Here is a 13,597-nt window from a genome sequence, read left to right on the forward strand (position 1 = left end):
TGACTCGGAGAAGCCACGCCTTGATAGAATCAAGCGTTCAATCTCCATGCAGTCAGTCTCAGAGAAATTAGATTTGGATAATTGAAAGGACCTTGTATTAGAAGGTCCTGCCTCAGAGGCAGAGTCCATGGTGGAACAGATGACATGTCCACTAGGTCTGCATACCAGGTCCTGCGTGGCCAGGCAAGGCGCTATCAGAATCACCGATGCTCTCTCCTGCTTGATTATGGCAATCAGTCGAGGGAGCAGAGGAAACGGTGGAAACACATAAGCCAGGTTGAAGAACCAAGGAGCTGCTAGAGCATCTATCAGCGTCGCTCCCGGGTTACCTGGATCCGTAACAAGGAAGCTTGGCGTTCTGGCGAGGCGCCATGAGATCCAGTTCTGGTTTGCCCCAACGATGGACCAGTTGAGCAAACACCTCCAGATGGAGTTCCCACTCCCCCGGATGAAAAGTCTGACGACTTAGAAAATCTGCCTCCCAGTTCTCTACGCCTGGGATGTGGATCGCTGACAGGTGGCAAGAGTGAGACTCTGCCCAGCGAATTATCTTTGAGACTTCTATCGCCGCTAGGGAACTCCTGGTTCCCCCTTGATGGTTGATGTAAGCCACAGTCGTGATGTTGTCCGACTGAAATCTGATGAACCTCAGGGTTGCTAACTGAGGCCAAGCTAGAAGAGCATTGAATATTGCTCTTAACTCCAGAATATTTATTGGGAGGAGTTTCTCCTCCTGAGTCCACGATCCCTGAGCCTTCAGGGAGTTCCAGACTGTGTCCCAACCTAGAAGGCTGGCATCTGTTGTTACAATCGTCCAATCTGGCCTGCGAAAGGTCATACCTTTGGACAGATGGACCCGAGATAGCCACCAGAGAAGAGAATCTCTGGTCTCTTGATCCAGATTTAGTAGAGGGGACAAATCTGAGTAAACCCCATTCCACTGACTTAGCATGCATAATTGCAGCGGTCTGAGATGCAGGCGCGCAAATGGCACTATGTCCATTGCCGCTACCATTAAGCCGATTACTTCCATGCACTGAGCCACTGACGGGCGTGGAATGGAATGAAGGACACGGCAAGCATTTAGAAGTTTTGATAACCTGGACTCAGTCAGGTAAATTTTCATCTCTACAGAATCTATAAGAGTCCCTAGGAAGGAGACTCTTGTGAGTGGGGATAGAGAACTCTTTTCCACGTTCACTTTCCACCCATGCAACCTCAGAAATGCCAGAACTATCTCTGTATGAGACTTGGCAATTTGAAAGCTTGACGCCTGTATCAGGATGTCGTCTAGATACGGAGCCACCGCTATGCCTCGCGGTCTTAGAACCGCCAGAAGTGAGCCCAGAACCTTTGTAAAAATTCTCGGGGCTGTGGCCAACCCGAAGGGAAGAGCTACAAATTGGTAATGCCTGTCTAGAAAGGCAAACCTTAGGAACCGATGATGATCTTTGTGAATCGGTATGTGAAGGTAGGCATCCTTTAAGTCCACTGTAGTCATGTACTGACCCTCTTGGATCATGGGTAGGATGGTCCGAATAGTTTCCATTTTGAATGATGGAACTCTGAGGAATTTGTTTAAGATCTTTAGATCCAAGATTGGTCTGAAGGTTCCCTCTTTCTTGGGAACCACAAACAGATTTGAATAAAACCCCTGTCCTTGTTCCGTCCGCAGAACTGGATGGATCACTCCCATTACTAGGAGGTCTTGCACACAGCTTAGGAATGCCTCTTTCTTTATCTGGTTTGCTGATAACTTTGAAAGATGCAATCTCCCTTGTGGAGGAGAAGCTTTGAAGTCCAGAAGATATCCCTGAGATATGATCTCCAACGCCCAGGGATCCTGAACATCTCTTGCCCACGCCGGGGCGAAGAGAGAAAGTCTGCCCCCCACTAGATCCGTTTCCGGATAGGGGGCTGTTCCTTCATGCTGTCTTGGGGGCAGCAGCAGGCTTTCTGGCCTGCTTGCCCTTGTTCCAGGACTGGTTAAGGTTTCCAGGCCTGTCTGGAATGAGCAACAGTTCCCTCTTGTTTTGAAGCGGAGGAAGTTGATGCTGCTCCTGCCTTGAAATTTCGAAAGGCACGAAAATTAGACTGTTTGGCCTTTGATTTGGCCCTGTCCTGAGGAAGGGTATGACCCTTGCCTCCAGTAATGTCAGCAATAATTTCCTTCAAGCCAGGCCCGAATAAGATCTGCCCCTTGAAAGGAATGTTGAGTAATTTAGACTTTGAAGTCACGTCAGCTGACCAGGATTTAAGCCATAGCGCCCTACGTGCCTGGATGGCGAATCCGGAATTCTTAGCCGTTAGTTTAATCAAATGAACAATGGCATCAGAAACAAATGAGTTAGCTAGCTTAAGCGTTCTAAGCTTGTCAATAATTTCATTCAATGGAGCTGTATGGATGGCCTCTTCCAGGGCCTCAAACCAGAATGCCGCCGCCGCAGCAGTGACAGGCGCAATGCATGCAAGGGGCTGTAAAATAAAACCTTGTTGAATAAACATTTTCTTAAGGTAACCCTCCAATTTTTTATCCATTGGATCTGAAAAAGCACAACCTCAACCGGGATAGTGGTACGCTTTGCTAAAGTAGAAACTGCTCCCTCCACCTTAGGGACCGTCTGCCATAAGTCCTGTGTAGTGGCGTCTATTGGAAACATTTTTCTAAATATAGGAGGTGGGGAAAAGGGCACAACGGGTCTATCCCACTCCTTGCTAATAATTTCTGTAAGCCTTTTAGGTATAGGAAAAACGTCAGTACACACCGGCACCGCATAGTATCTATCCAGCCTACACAATTTCTCTGGAATTGCAACTGTGTTACAGTCATTCAGAGCAGCTAATACCTCCCCAAGCAATACACGGAGGTTCTCAGGCTTAAATTTAAAATTAGAAATCTCTGAATCAGGTTTCCCCGAGTCAGAGATGTCACCCACAGACTGAAGCTCTCCGTCCTCATGTTCTGCATACTGTGACGCAGTATCAGACATGGCTCTAACAGCATTTGCGCGCTCTGTATCTCTCCTAACCCCAGAGCTATCTCGCTTGCCTCTTAATTCAGGCAATCTAGATAATACCTCTGACAGGGTATTATTCATGATTGCAGCCATGTCCTGCAAGGTAATCGCTATGGGCGTCCCTGATGTAATTGGCGCCATATTAGCGTGCGTCCCCTGAGCGGGAGGCGAAGGGTCTGACACGTGGGGAGAGTTAGTCGGCATAACTTCCCCCTCTACAGAACCCTCTGGTGATAATTCTTTTATAGATAAAGACTGATCTTTACTGTTTAAGGTGAAATCAATACATTTAGTACACATTGTCCTAAGGGGCTCCACCATGGCTTTCAAACATAATGAACAAGTAGGTTCCTCTGTGTCAGACATGTTTAAACAGACTAGCAATGAGACTAGCAAGCTTGGAAAACACTTTAAAACAAGTTTACAAGCAATATAAAAAATGTTACTGCGCCTTTAAGAAACACAAATTTTGTCCAAATTTGAAATAACAGTGAAAAAAGGCAGTTACACTAACGAAATTTTTACAGTGTATGTAACAAGTTAGCAGAGCATTGCACCCACTTGCAAATGGATGATTAACCCCTTAATACCAAAAACGGAATAACAAATGACAAAAACGTTTTTTAAACAGTCACAACAACTGCCACAGCTCTACTGTGGCTTTTTACCTCCCTCAATACGACTTTTGAAGCCTTTTGAGCCCTTCAGAGATGTCCTGGATCATGCAGGAAGAAACTGGATGTCTGTGTCTGTAATTTTTGCTGCGCAAAAAAAGCGCTAAAATAGGCCCATCCCACTCATATTACAACAGTGGAAAGCCTCAGGGAACTGTTTCTAGGCAAAATTCAAGCCAGCCATGTGGAAAAAACTAGGCACCAATAAGTTTTATCACCAAACATATATAAAAAACGATTAAACATGCCAGCAAACGTTTTAAAATACACTTTTATAAGAGTATGTATCTCTATTAATAAGCCTGATACCAGTCGCTATCACTGCATTTAAGACTTTACTTACATTACTTCGGTATCAGCAGCATTTTCTAGCAAATTCCATCCCTAGAAAAATATTTTAACTGCACATACCTTATTGCAGGAAAACCTGCACGCTATTCCCCCTCTGAAGTTACCTCACTCCTCAGAATATGTGAGAACTTAGTTACTTCTGCTAAGATCATAGAAAACGCAGGCAGATTCTTCTTCTAAATACTGCCTGAGATAAAAAGTACACTCCGGTACCATTTAAAAATAACAAACTTTTGATTGAAGAAATAAACTAAGTATAAAACACCACAGTCCTCTTACGACCTCCATCTTTGTTGAGAGTTGCAAGAGAATGACTGCATGAGGGGAGGAGCTATATAGCAGCTCTGCTGTGGGTGATCCTCTTGCAACTTCCTGTTGGGAAGGAGAATATCCCACAAGTAATGGATGATCCGTGGACTGGATACACTTAACAAGAGAAATATGGGTTTCATGTCCCTTTAAGTTCTGTGTGTTTCATCAGTACAGCCATAAAAGAAGAGTAAAGTCAAGTGATTCAAATAGAGCGTGTGGTTTAAAACAACTATCCATTTTACTTCTATTACAAAAAAAATTCTTTGTTCTCTTGTAATACTTTGTTGAATTACATACCTAGATAGGCTTAGGAATAGCATTAAGTAACTATTGGGATTGGTCGCAACACATGTGTGAATTGTCTTTGGATCACCTTATGTATTTGACTATTCTCAACAGTGCATTGCTGCGCCAGAGCGTACCTAGGTTTACTTTTCAACAAAGGATACCAACAGGCCAAAGCAAATTTCAGTAGTAGTAAATTGAAAAATTGTTTAAAACTGCATGCTCTATCTGAATGATGAATAATTAAAGGGATAGAAAGGTCAACATTTAAATGTCCATGGGTGCATTTCGATTTTAGCAAAAATGTTTCTAGTAAAAGTTATTACTGTCTTTCTGCGGCATACGCACATATCCTTTAAGGGCCTTGTACCAGTATGCAAACATCACACTTTCTCAGAGAGTCAGTGGTGGCTGGTATGACGCAAATTACATCTTCACATAAGCAATACACACCATCTTCAGCTCCCTGAGCTTGAATACTGGTACACAGCTCTCACAGAATATGTGTGTATGCCACAGAAAAACATTAATAGCTTTTACTAGAAGCATTTTTGCTAATACAAGTATATTGACCTTTCTATCCCTTTAATTTTGATCTTCATGTCCCTTTAAGACTATTGCTAGTCATTCACATTTTTGTTAGCTAGAAAGGAACACATTTGCATATTTATAGTAAGAGATTAAATGATAGAAAGTAGCACTTTGATTCAGTGATGTATAATTGTGTTTCTATAGGTATTACCAATACTAGTACTTTTAATACAAAGCTTGCATTGTTTAAACTTATCTAGCGTGATGCAATGCCTTTCAGTGAGCTCCTGGTGCTTTTCAAGGCTTTGCCAATTACTTTACTGCTGTCAATTAGGATTTGTTAGGAGCAAAAGCTGCCAAAACTGCTTCTGTGAACAATACTCTACAGGTCTCTCCAGCAGTGAAGGAGAATCAATCTCAAATTATAATTACAGTGTTTGCCTTGCATCTCTGGCCCTGTTATTTTGTTATGGGGAGGGGAAGACAGAGGGAAGCTGTAGGAGAGTAGACAAGGTAAAGTTTTACGAAAGAGTTGTCAGTACATCTCTCCAAGATGTGTTCGCCGGTCCGGCACACCAGGTGCCCTTCCTTGTCATCTTCTACATTCTGGATGCTCTTAGTACTCCGATGGCTCTTCTGTGTGCCCACCCGCCAATAACAGAAACAGAGCATGGATTCCGATGGTCGTACAAATCAGGACAACAGGATATTTCAAATCAGGGCAGGAGATGCAGATCCAAGTCGACATTTTGAGATGTGCAGGCGAATAAAAACATAAAACGATAGGGGATATTGCAAAGGGAGACGTGCATGTTAGAGAAGGCTCTGCGTGAAAGCCAAACTGAATACAATAAGGCATTTTCACTTGTTCGAATTGCTATAATTTTATTAACCAACTTTATTTAAAAGCATTCCTTAAACAAAATAAGCTTTACCATGAGAAATTATAGATAAAGCATTTGTAGAAATAGGTCTTTGCACTTAAGACGCAAGATGCTACACAGCTCAATACACATGATCTCAACTTATAGTGTGATATAAAGAAATGGACTAACCCGTAACAAGTGTTCATAATAAGTTTACAAAACAGGGTAGAATACTTAGATACACAGACTTTAAAAAAATAAGCAACTTCCTTATAATGTATAATTTATGTGAGACCTTCCCTAAAATAGCTACATTATTGCTGGTTCCTAATGCCTTAAAGTAATTGTGTAAAAGGTACTCTAGTATATTTAGTCGTCCTTCCTTGTGAATAACTCTTAAGAAGTGGGCAGTAAGTAAAGACAAAGAAAACCTGCAGCAGTGAGCTGAAACTGAAAAATGAGTAATCAGGGCAGCTGAATTGTGATATCTTACACTATGTACCAATATATGCTTTACACTAATATTACTCCCTCTTCTCTATATTCAATATAGTAACCTCCATCTCATAGCAGTTTGCCAATTATATCAATTCTTCTGCAAATTATGATGAACAGCCAAGAAAATTCTACTAGATTTTACTATTATTTAAAAATGCAATGCACTGCCATCCTCTTTCTCCACTTAAGCCATGCAAAATGTCTGACAGCTATCTCCACTTGCATTCAAATTGATATTTTAGGATAGTGATCCAACATAGTTAAAGTTTTTTGTTTTTTAACATTAAGGGGTCAATCACAATCTATAGGCTGTTTTGTTTTCGGTGCGTTTATGGTATGAAAAGAGCAATTTTTATTTCAATGTAATCACATTAGTGGGATTTTAGCGATTTCTCGGAGTAGTGAATACATTTTCGTCTCACTGATAAAAGCAATATTTTTAACATAGAGCCAACTTTCTTTGCAATTACAATCAATTTTCCCAATACTTTTCAACAGGTTTTCAAAACCATTTTATAATTATCAAATCCGATACCTAAATGCACTTGTCCCACTATGGCTTTTTGACATCTCTAAAAGTATTTCAAGACAATTTTAAATCATTTTATTATGTTGCATATGTGCAAGACACTCTAAAATGGCCACAGAAGACATTTAAAGATGTATTTGCACACATGTTCTAGATTAACTCTTTCACTGATGAGCCATTTCCACCCCTGTGCTGAGATGTTTTGGAGTTTCTAGGTGTTGCACATATTTAACCCATACCATTTTCAGTGAGAAACCAACATATTATTTATTGGGGGGGGGGGGTTCAGTAAACCCAGTAGATTCACACTAGACCATTATTTTATGTATATATCAAGACACATGAGAACTGTACAATAAAAACTGTTTTTTTTTTTAAAAAAAAAGTGCAAATAATAATTAAGGATGTAAATAATAGTGTCTGTTTTTTGTAAACTCTTGAAAAAAAAAATAAAGAAGGGGTTGACCTCATATAAATAGAGGACTTTGGGTATAGTTATGTAACTTTGCATGTAGGAGCTCCCATGAATCTCTATTCAAATAAGCTAATAATTATTACTGCAGTGATTACCTGGCTATTACAAACTATACAGGGCATTTCAAAGAGGGGCTTTTAGTCTTTAAAAAAGGAGTCTTGGGGATCTCTAGGCATTTTTGATGGGCTGTTAATGTACAAAAAACATAATTTATGTAAGAACTTACCTGATAAATTCATTTCTTTCATATTAGCAAGAGTCCATGAGCTAGTGACGTATGGGATATACATTCCTACCAGGAGGGGCAAAGTTTCCCAAACCTCAAAATGCCTATAAATACACCCCTCACCACACCCACAAATCAGTTTAACGCATAGCCAAGAAGTGGGGTGATAAGACAAAAGTGCGAAAGCATAAAAAATAAGGAATTGGAATAATTGTGCTTTATAGAAAAAAATCATAACCACCACAAAAAGGGTGGGCCTCATGGACTCTTGCTAATATGAAAGAAATGAATTTATCAGGTAAGTTCTTACATAAATTATGTTTTCTTTCATGTAATTAGCAAGAGTCCATGAGCTAGTGATGTATGGGATAATGAATACCCAAGATGTGGATCTTCCACGCAAGAGTCACTAGAGAGGGAGGGATAAAATAAAGACAGCCAATTCCGCTGAAAATAATCCACACCCAAAATAAAGTTTAAATCTTATAATGAAAAAAACTGAAATTATAAGCAGAAGAATCAAACTGAAACAGCTGCCTGAAGAATCTAGCACAAACTTACTTCACCACCTCCACAGGAGGCAAAGTTTGTAAAACTGATTTGTGGGTGTGGTGAGGGGTGTATTTATAGGCATTTTGAGGTTTGGGAAACTTTGCCCCTCCTGGTAGGAATGTATATCCCATACGTCACTAGCTCATGGACTCTTGCTAATTACATGAAAGAAATGAAGGGACTGGGAAAAGCTGAAAATGCTAGCTCATGGATAAATTTAACTGGATAAAAGATAGGAAGCAACGAGTAGTAGTAAATGGATCACACTCAAATTGGACAAAATTAATCAGTGGAGTCCCCCAGGGATCAGTACTGGGTCCTGTTTTTTATAATATTTGTATTAATGACATGGAGCAAAGAATAAACAGCAACATCTCTATTTTTGCAGATGATACAAAGTTACGTAGGTCATTAGGTCAGAGCAGGATGAACTTTCATTACAAGGGGATCTGCAAAAATTAGAAGTATGGGCTGGTAAATAGAAAATGAGCTTTAATACGTGAAAATGTAAGGCATTCTGGAAGTAAAAATAAGCAGGCAACGTATTATTTAAATGGGACAAGACTTAGCCAAATAGAGAAGGAAAAGGGATTTGGGAGTAGTAATAGATAACAAGATAAAGATGGGTGCACAATGCAGGGTAGTGGCTTCTAAGGCTAATAAGATACTAGCATGTATTAAAAGAGGCATTAATTCAAGGGAGGAAAGCATAATTCTGTCACTATATAAATCTAGAGTAAGACCTCACCTTGAGTATGGAGTGCAGTTCTGGGGACCAATCTCAAAAAAGACATTGCAGACCTAGAAAAAGTTCAGAGAAGGGCCACAAAGCTAATACGGAGAATGGAGAATTTAATCTATGAGGAGAGGCTAGCCAAACTGGGTCTGTTTTCTCTAGGAAAAAGGCGCTTGAGAGGTGACATGATTACTTATATAAATATATTCAAGGCCCATTAAATGGGATTAATTTAAGCTCAATTGGAGATTTTTTAAAAGTATATTAACCTCAACCTCATCTATTATGTTATGTTAATGTGCCTAGAGACCCCCTTATTTAAAAAAAAAAAAAAAAAAAAAAGTGTATTTTTTACTTTTTTTATTAAATGTGCACGTTATACCCCAAGTTACCCTCCAAAAGAGCAGACGATTGCCTTTCAAATATTGGATCTTAAGGGTTTCTAGGACTTAAGTGAGCTGAGATCAAGGGGTCTGAATACTTACCCCCCACCCCCATACAGTTCTCTTTAGCTCTTCCAAGCACTCCAGGCTGGTGACAACACAACACAAATGTGTTTTGACATCACCAGCATCGCTTGATTGCCAAGGCAATACTGAAACCGTGGCTACCTCATGTGGGTCTGAAACTGCGGATTAGGGGTCTTGATCAGCTCCGAAACAGCCCCTCCAATAACAAAACGTGGTTGTCATTCGCAGTTAAGGCATTGAGCGATTGGTGGACACATTTCGTCATCTAAATTTAAAGGGTTAAAGCTATATTTATTGCTATTGTATAGATCGTATGCAGTGGGCGGGAGACACATTCACATATCTATATGAAAATGTACATATGTATATTTATTTCATACGGGATACCCGTACAGCTAAGGTGATCTTCAGGAAAAGTGAGATCCGGGCACCAACATCTAGAAATGGCTTGTAGCAATATTTTTCTGTTAATGCATTGTGGTGATTGTATCTTTCAGTACAGGTGTCTTCATAATCTGGGTTTCAAATTGGGATTGTGCCTTTGTGAACGGGATTTCAGATTAAACTTATTTTAATCCAAATACATTCTGATCCCTGGTAAACAAAATAAATGACATTTGTACATAGACATAACTGGCATCTTAGGCTCAACAATAATTATGACACTTTTAATATTTTAATGTATTGGGGGTTTTTTTTCCAATTATTACAATTTTTTTATTAAAAAAACAACAACAAAAAACGTTTCCGGTTTGGTAAGATATACATCTGAAATCAAGAAGAACATGGGTTTCCTTACATGGAAATGAACACTGAACCCATTTTTTTTCTTTTTTTCATGATTCAGATAGAGCATGAAATTTTAAGCAACTTTCTAATTTATTCCTATTATCAATTTTTCTTCGTTCTCTTGCTATCTTTATTTAAAAACTGTGATGCATAGGAGCTGGCCCATTTTTGGTTGAGAACCTGGGTTATGCTTGCTTATTGGTGGGTAAATGTAAGCCTCGGAAGGCTGAAAGGCTGAGTGGACCTCGCCGGGGATCAAACCTGAAACCCTTGGATTGCTACAGAGCTCAGCCACAGTGCCTTAGCATGCTGAGCTATCTGAATCATGAAAGAAAAAAATTGGGTTTAGTATCCCTTTAACAGTTCTCACCAAAAACTGTGAAACCGCTCCATTGCAATATGCAGATATATACAAATTGCATTTAGTTTGTTTAGCAGTTATCAGGTTGGATTCAAATTATAATAAGTTAATCACACACATAATAAGGAGTATTAACCTCACACATTGTACAAAGGGGTTCATTCAAAAAATCTGCACTGTACCCTTAAGGGGTGTGAAAGGGCCATTGTATATTCTCAACTTCTATCCAGATAACAGTACTTAAAAGGGACACTAAAGTCAAATTAAACTTAGGAGACTTTCCAATTTTTCTTCCATTATCAAATTTTGTACAGTCTTTATATACACAGACACCAGCTCCAACTGAGCATCTGCACAAGTTCATATGGTATAAGTATACTAGTCTGTGATTGGCTAATGGCAGTCACATGATTCAAGGGGCTGGAAAATGGGGGGGGGGGGGGAATTGCCTGAAAAAAAATCTACTGCTGTGTTATTGCAGTGTCTTTGTATTATGCACGTTAATTATTCAATTCTACTGTATTTAGTGTTCATTTAACAACTGTAAACAAGTTATTGGGTACTTTTCTGTTGAAAACCCATTTGCGGCTGGGGGCTAATAGCGGCCAAATTCATTTTGGGATTTTGATCACCCTGAAAAACATGCTGACCATATTGGATGAAAACAAAAAATCATTATCAGGAGCAGATAGCCGATAGATTGTGATTGACCCCTAAATCCTCTCCGGACATAAACTAAACCTCTGTAAGCACTTAGGACAGTCATGGCCCTAATATAAAGTAGCCCTTAATAACAGTCATGGCCCTAATATAAAGTAGCCCTTACTGACAGTCATGGCACTAATGTAGTCCTTACTGGCAATCATGGCCCTAATATAAAGTAGCCCTTACTGACAGTCATGGCCCTAATATAAAGTAGCCCTTACTGACAGTCATGGCCCTAATACAAAGTAGCCCTTACTGACAGTCATGGCACTAATATAAAGTAACACTTACTGACAGTCATGGCCCTAATATAAAGTAGCCCTTACCGACAGTCATGGCACTAATATAAAGTAGCCTTTACTGACAGTCATGGCCCTAATACAGGGAGTGCAGAATTATTAGGCAAATGAGTATTTTGGCCACATCATCCTCTTTATGCATGTTGTCTTACTCCAAGCTGTATAGGCTCAAAAGCCTACTACCAATTAAGCATATTAGGTGATGTGCATCTCTGTAATGAGAAGGGGTGTGGTCTAATGACATCAACACCCTATATCAGGTGTGCATAATTATTAGGCAACTTCCTTTCCTTTGGCAAAATGGGTCAAAAGAAGGACTTGACAGGCTCAGAAAAGTCAAAAATAGTGAGATATCTTGCAGAGGGATGCAGCACTCTTAAAATTGCAAAGCTTCTGAAGCGTGATCATCGAACAATCAAGCGTTTCATTCAAAATAGTCAACAGGGTCGCAAGAAGCGTGTGGAAAAACCAAGGCGCAAAATAACTGCCCATGAACTGATAAAAGTCAAGCGTGCAGCTGCCAAGATGCCACTTGCCACCAGTTTGGCCATATTTCAGAGCTGCAACATCACTGGAGTGCCCAAAAGCACAAGGTGTGCAATACTCAGAGACATGGCCAAGGTAAGAAAGGCTGAAAGATGACCACCACTGAACAAGACACACAAGCTGAAACGTCAAGACTGGGCCAAGAAATATCTCAAGACTGATTTTTCTAAGGTTTTATGGACTGATGAAATGAGAGTGAGTCTTGATGGGCCAGATGGATGGGCCCGTGGCTGGACTGGTAAAGGGCAGAGAGCTCCAGTCCGACTCAGATGCCAGCAAGGTGGAGGTGGAGTACTGGTTTGGGCTGGTATCATCAAAGATGAGCTTGTGGGGCCTTTTCGGGTTGAGGATGGAGTCAAGCTCAACTCCCAGTCCTACTGTCAGTTTCTGGAAGACACCTTCTTCAAGCAGTGGTACAGGAAGAAGTCTGCATCCTTCAAGAAAAACATGATTTTCATGAAGGACAATGCTCCATCACACGCGTCCAAGTACTCCACAGCGTGGCTGGCAAGAAAGGGTATAAAAGAAGAAAATCTAATGACATGGCCTCCTTGTTCACCTGATCTGAACCCCATTGAGAACCTGTGGTCCATCATCAAATGTGAGATTTACAAGGAGGGAAAACAGTACACCTCTCTGAACAGTGTCTGGGAGGCTGTGGTTGCTGCTGCACGCAATGTTGATGGTGAACAGATCAAAACACTGACAGAATCCATGGATGGCAGGCTTTTGAGTGTCCTTGCAAAGAAAGGTGGCTATATTGGTCACTGATTTGTTTTTGTTTTGTTTTTGAATGTCAGAAATGTATATTTGTGAATGTTGAGATGTTATATTGGTTTCACTGGTAAAAATAAATAATTGAAATGGGTATATATTTGTTTTTTGTTAAGTTGCCTAATAATTATGCACAGTAATAGTCACCTGCACACACAGATATCCCCCTAAAATAGCTATAACTAAAAACAAACTAAAAACTACTTCCAAAACTATTCAGCTTTGATATTAATGAGTTTTTTGGGTTCATTGAGAACATGGTTGTTGTTCAATAATAAAATTAATCCTCAAAAATACAACTTGCCTAATAATTCTGCACTCCCTGTATAAAGAAGCCCTAACTAACAGTCATGGCACTAATATAAAGTAGCCCTTACTGACAGTCATGGCACTAATATAAAGTAGCCCTTACTGACAGTCATGGCACTAATATAAAGTAGCCCTTACTAACAGTCATGGCACTAATATAAAGTAGCACTTACTGACAGTCATGGCACTAATATAAAGTAGCACTTACTGACAGTCATGGCACTAATATAAAGTAGCCCTTACTGACAGTCATGGCACTAATATAAAGTAGCCCTTACTGACAGTCATGGCA

The 13,597-nt window shown here is 40.1% G+C and overlaps 1 protein-coding gene across 3 annotated transcripts in view; it reads right to left on the bottom strand.

Annotated features, from left to right (window-relative positions):
• Positions 1 to 13,597, bottom strand: part of CLK3 (CDC like kinase 3) — a 398,194-nt gene that overhangs the window by 209,677 nt on the left and 174,920 nt on the right. For 2 of the 3 annotated variants that reach the window (XM_053717366.1, XM_053717365.1), the window contains one exon: positions 5,713 to 5,806. The exons of the other annotated variant lie outside the window; for it this stretch is intronic. In XM_053717366.1, coding sequence (XP_053573341.1) covers positions 5,713 to 5,806 — 94 coding nt within the window. The remainder of the gene's footprint in view (positions 1 to 5,712; positions 5,807 to 13,597) is intronic. 3 annotated transcript variants of the gene reach the window in all.

The sequence above is a fragment of the Bombina bombina genome, chromosome 6, assembly GCF_027579735.1.
Source record: "Bombina bombina isolate aBomBom1 chromosome 6, aBomBom1.pri, whole genome shotgun sequence".
Taxonomy (NCBI): domain Eukaryota; kingdom Metazoa; phylum Chordata; class Amphibia; order Anura; family Bombinatoridae; genus Bombina; species Bombina bombina.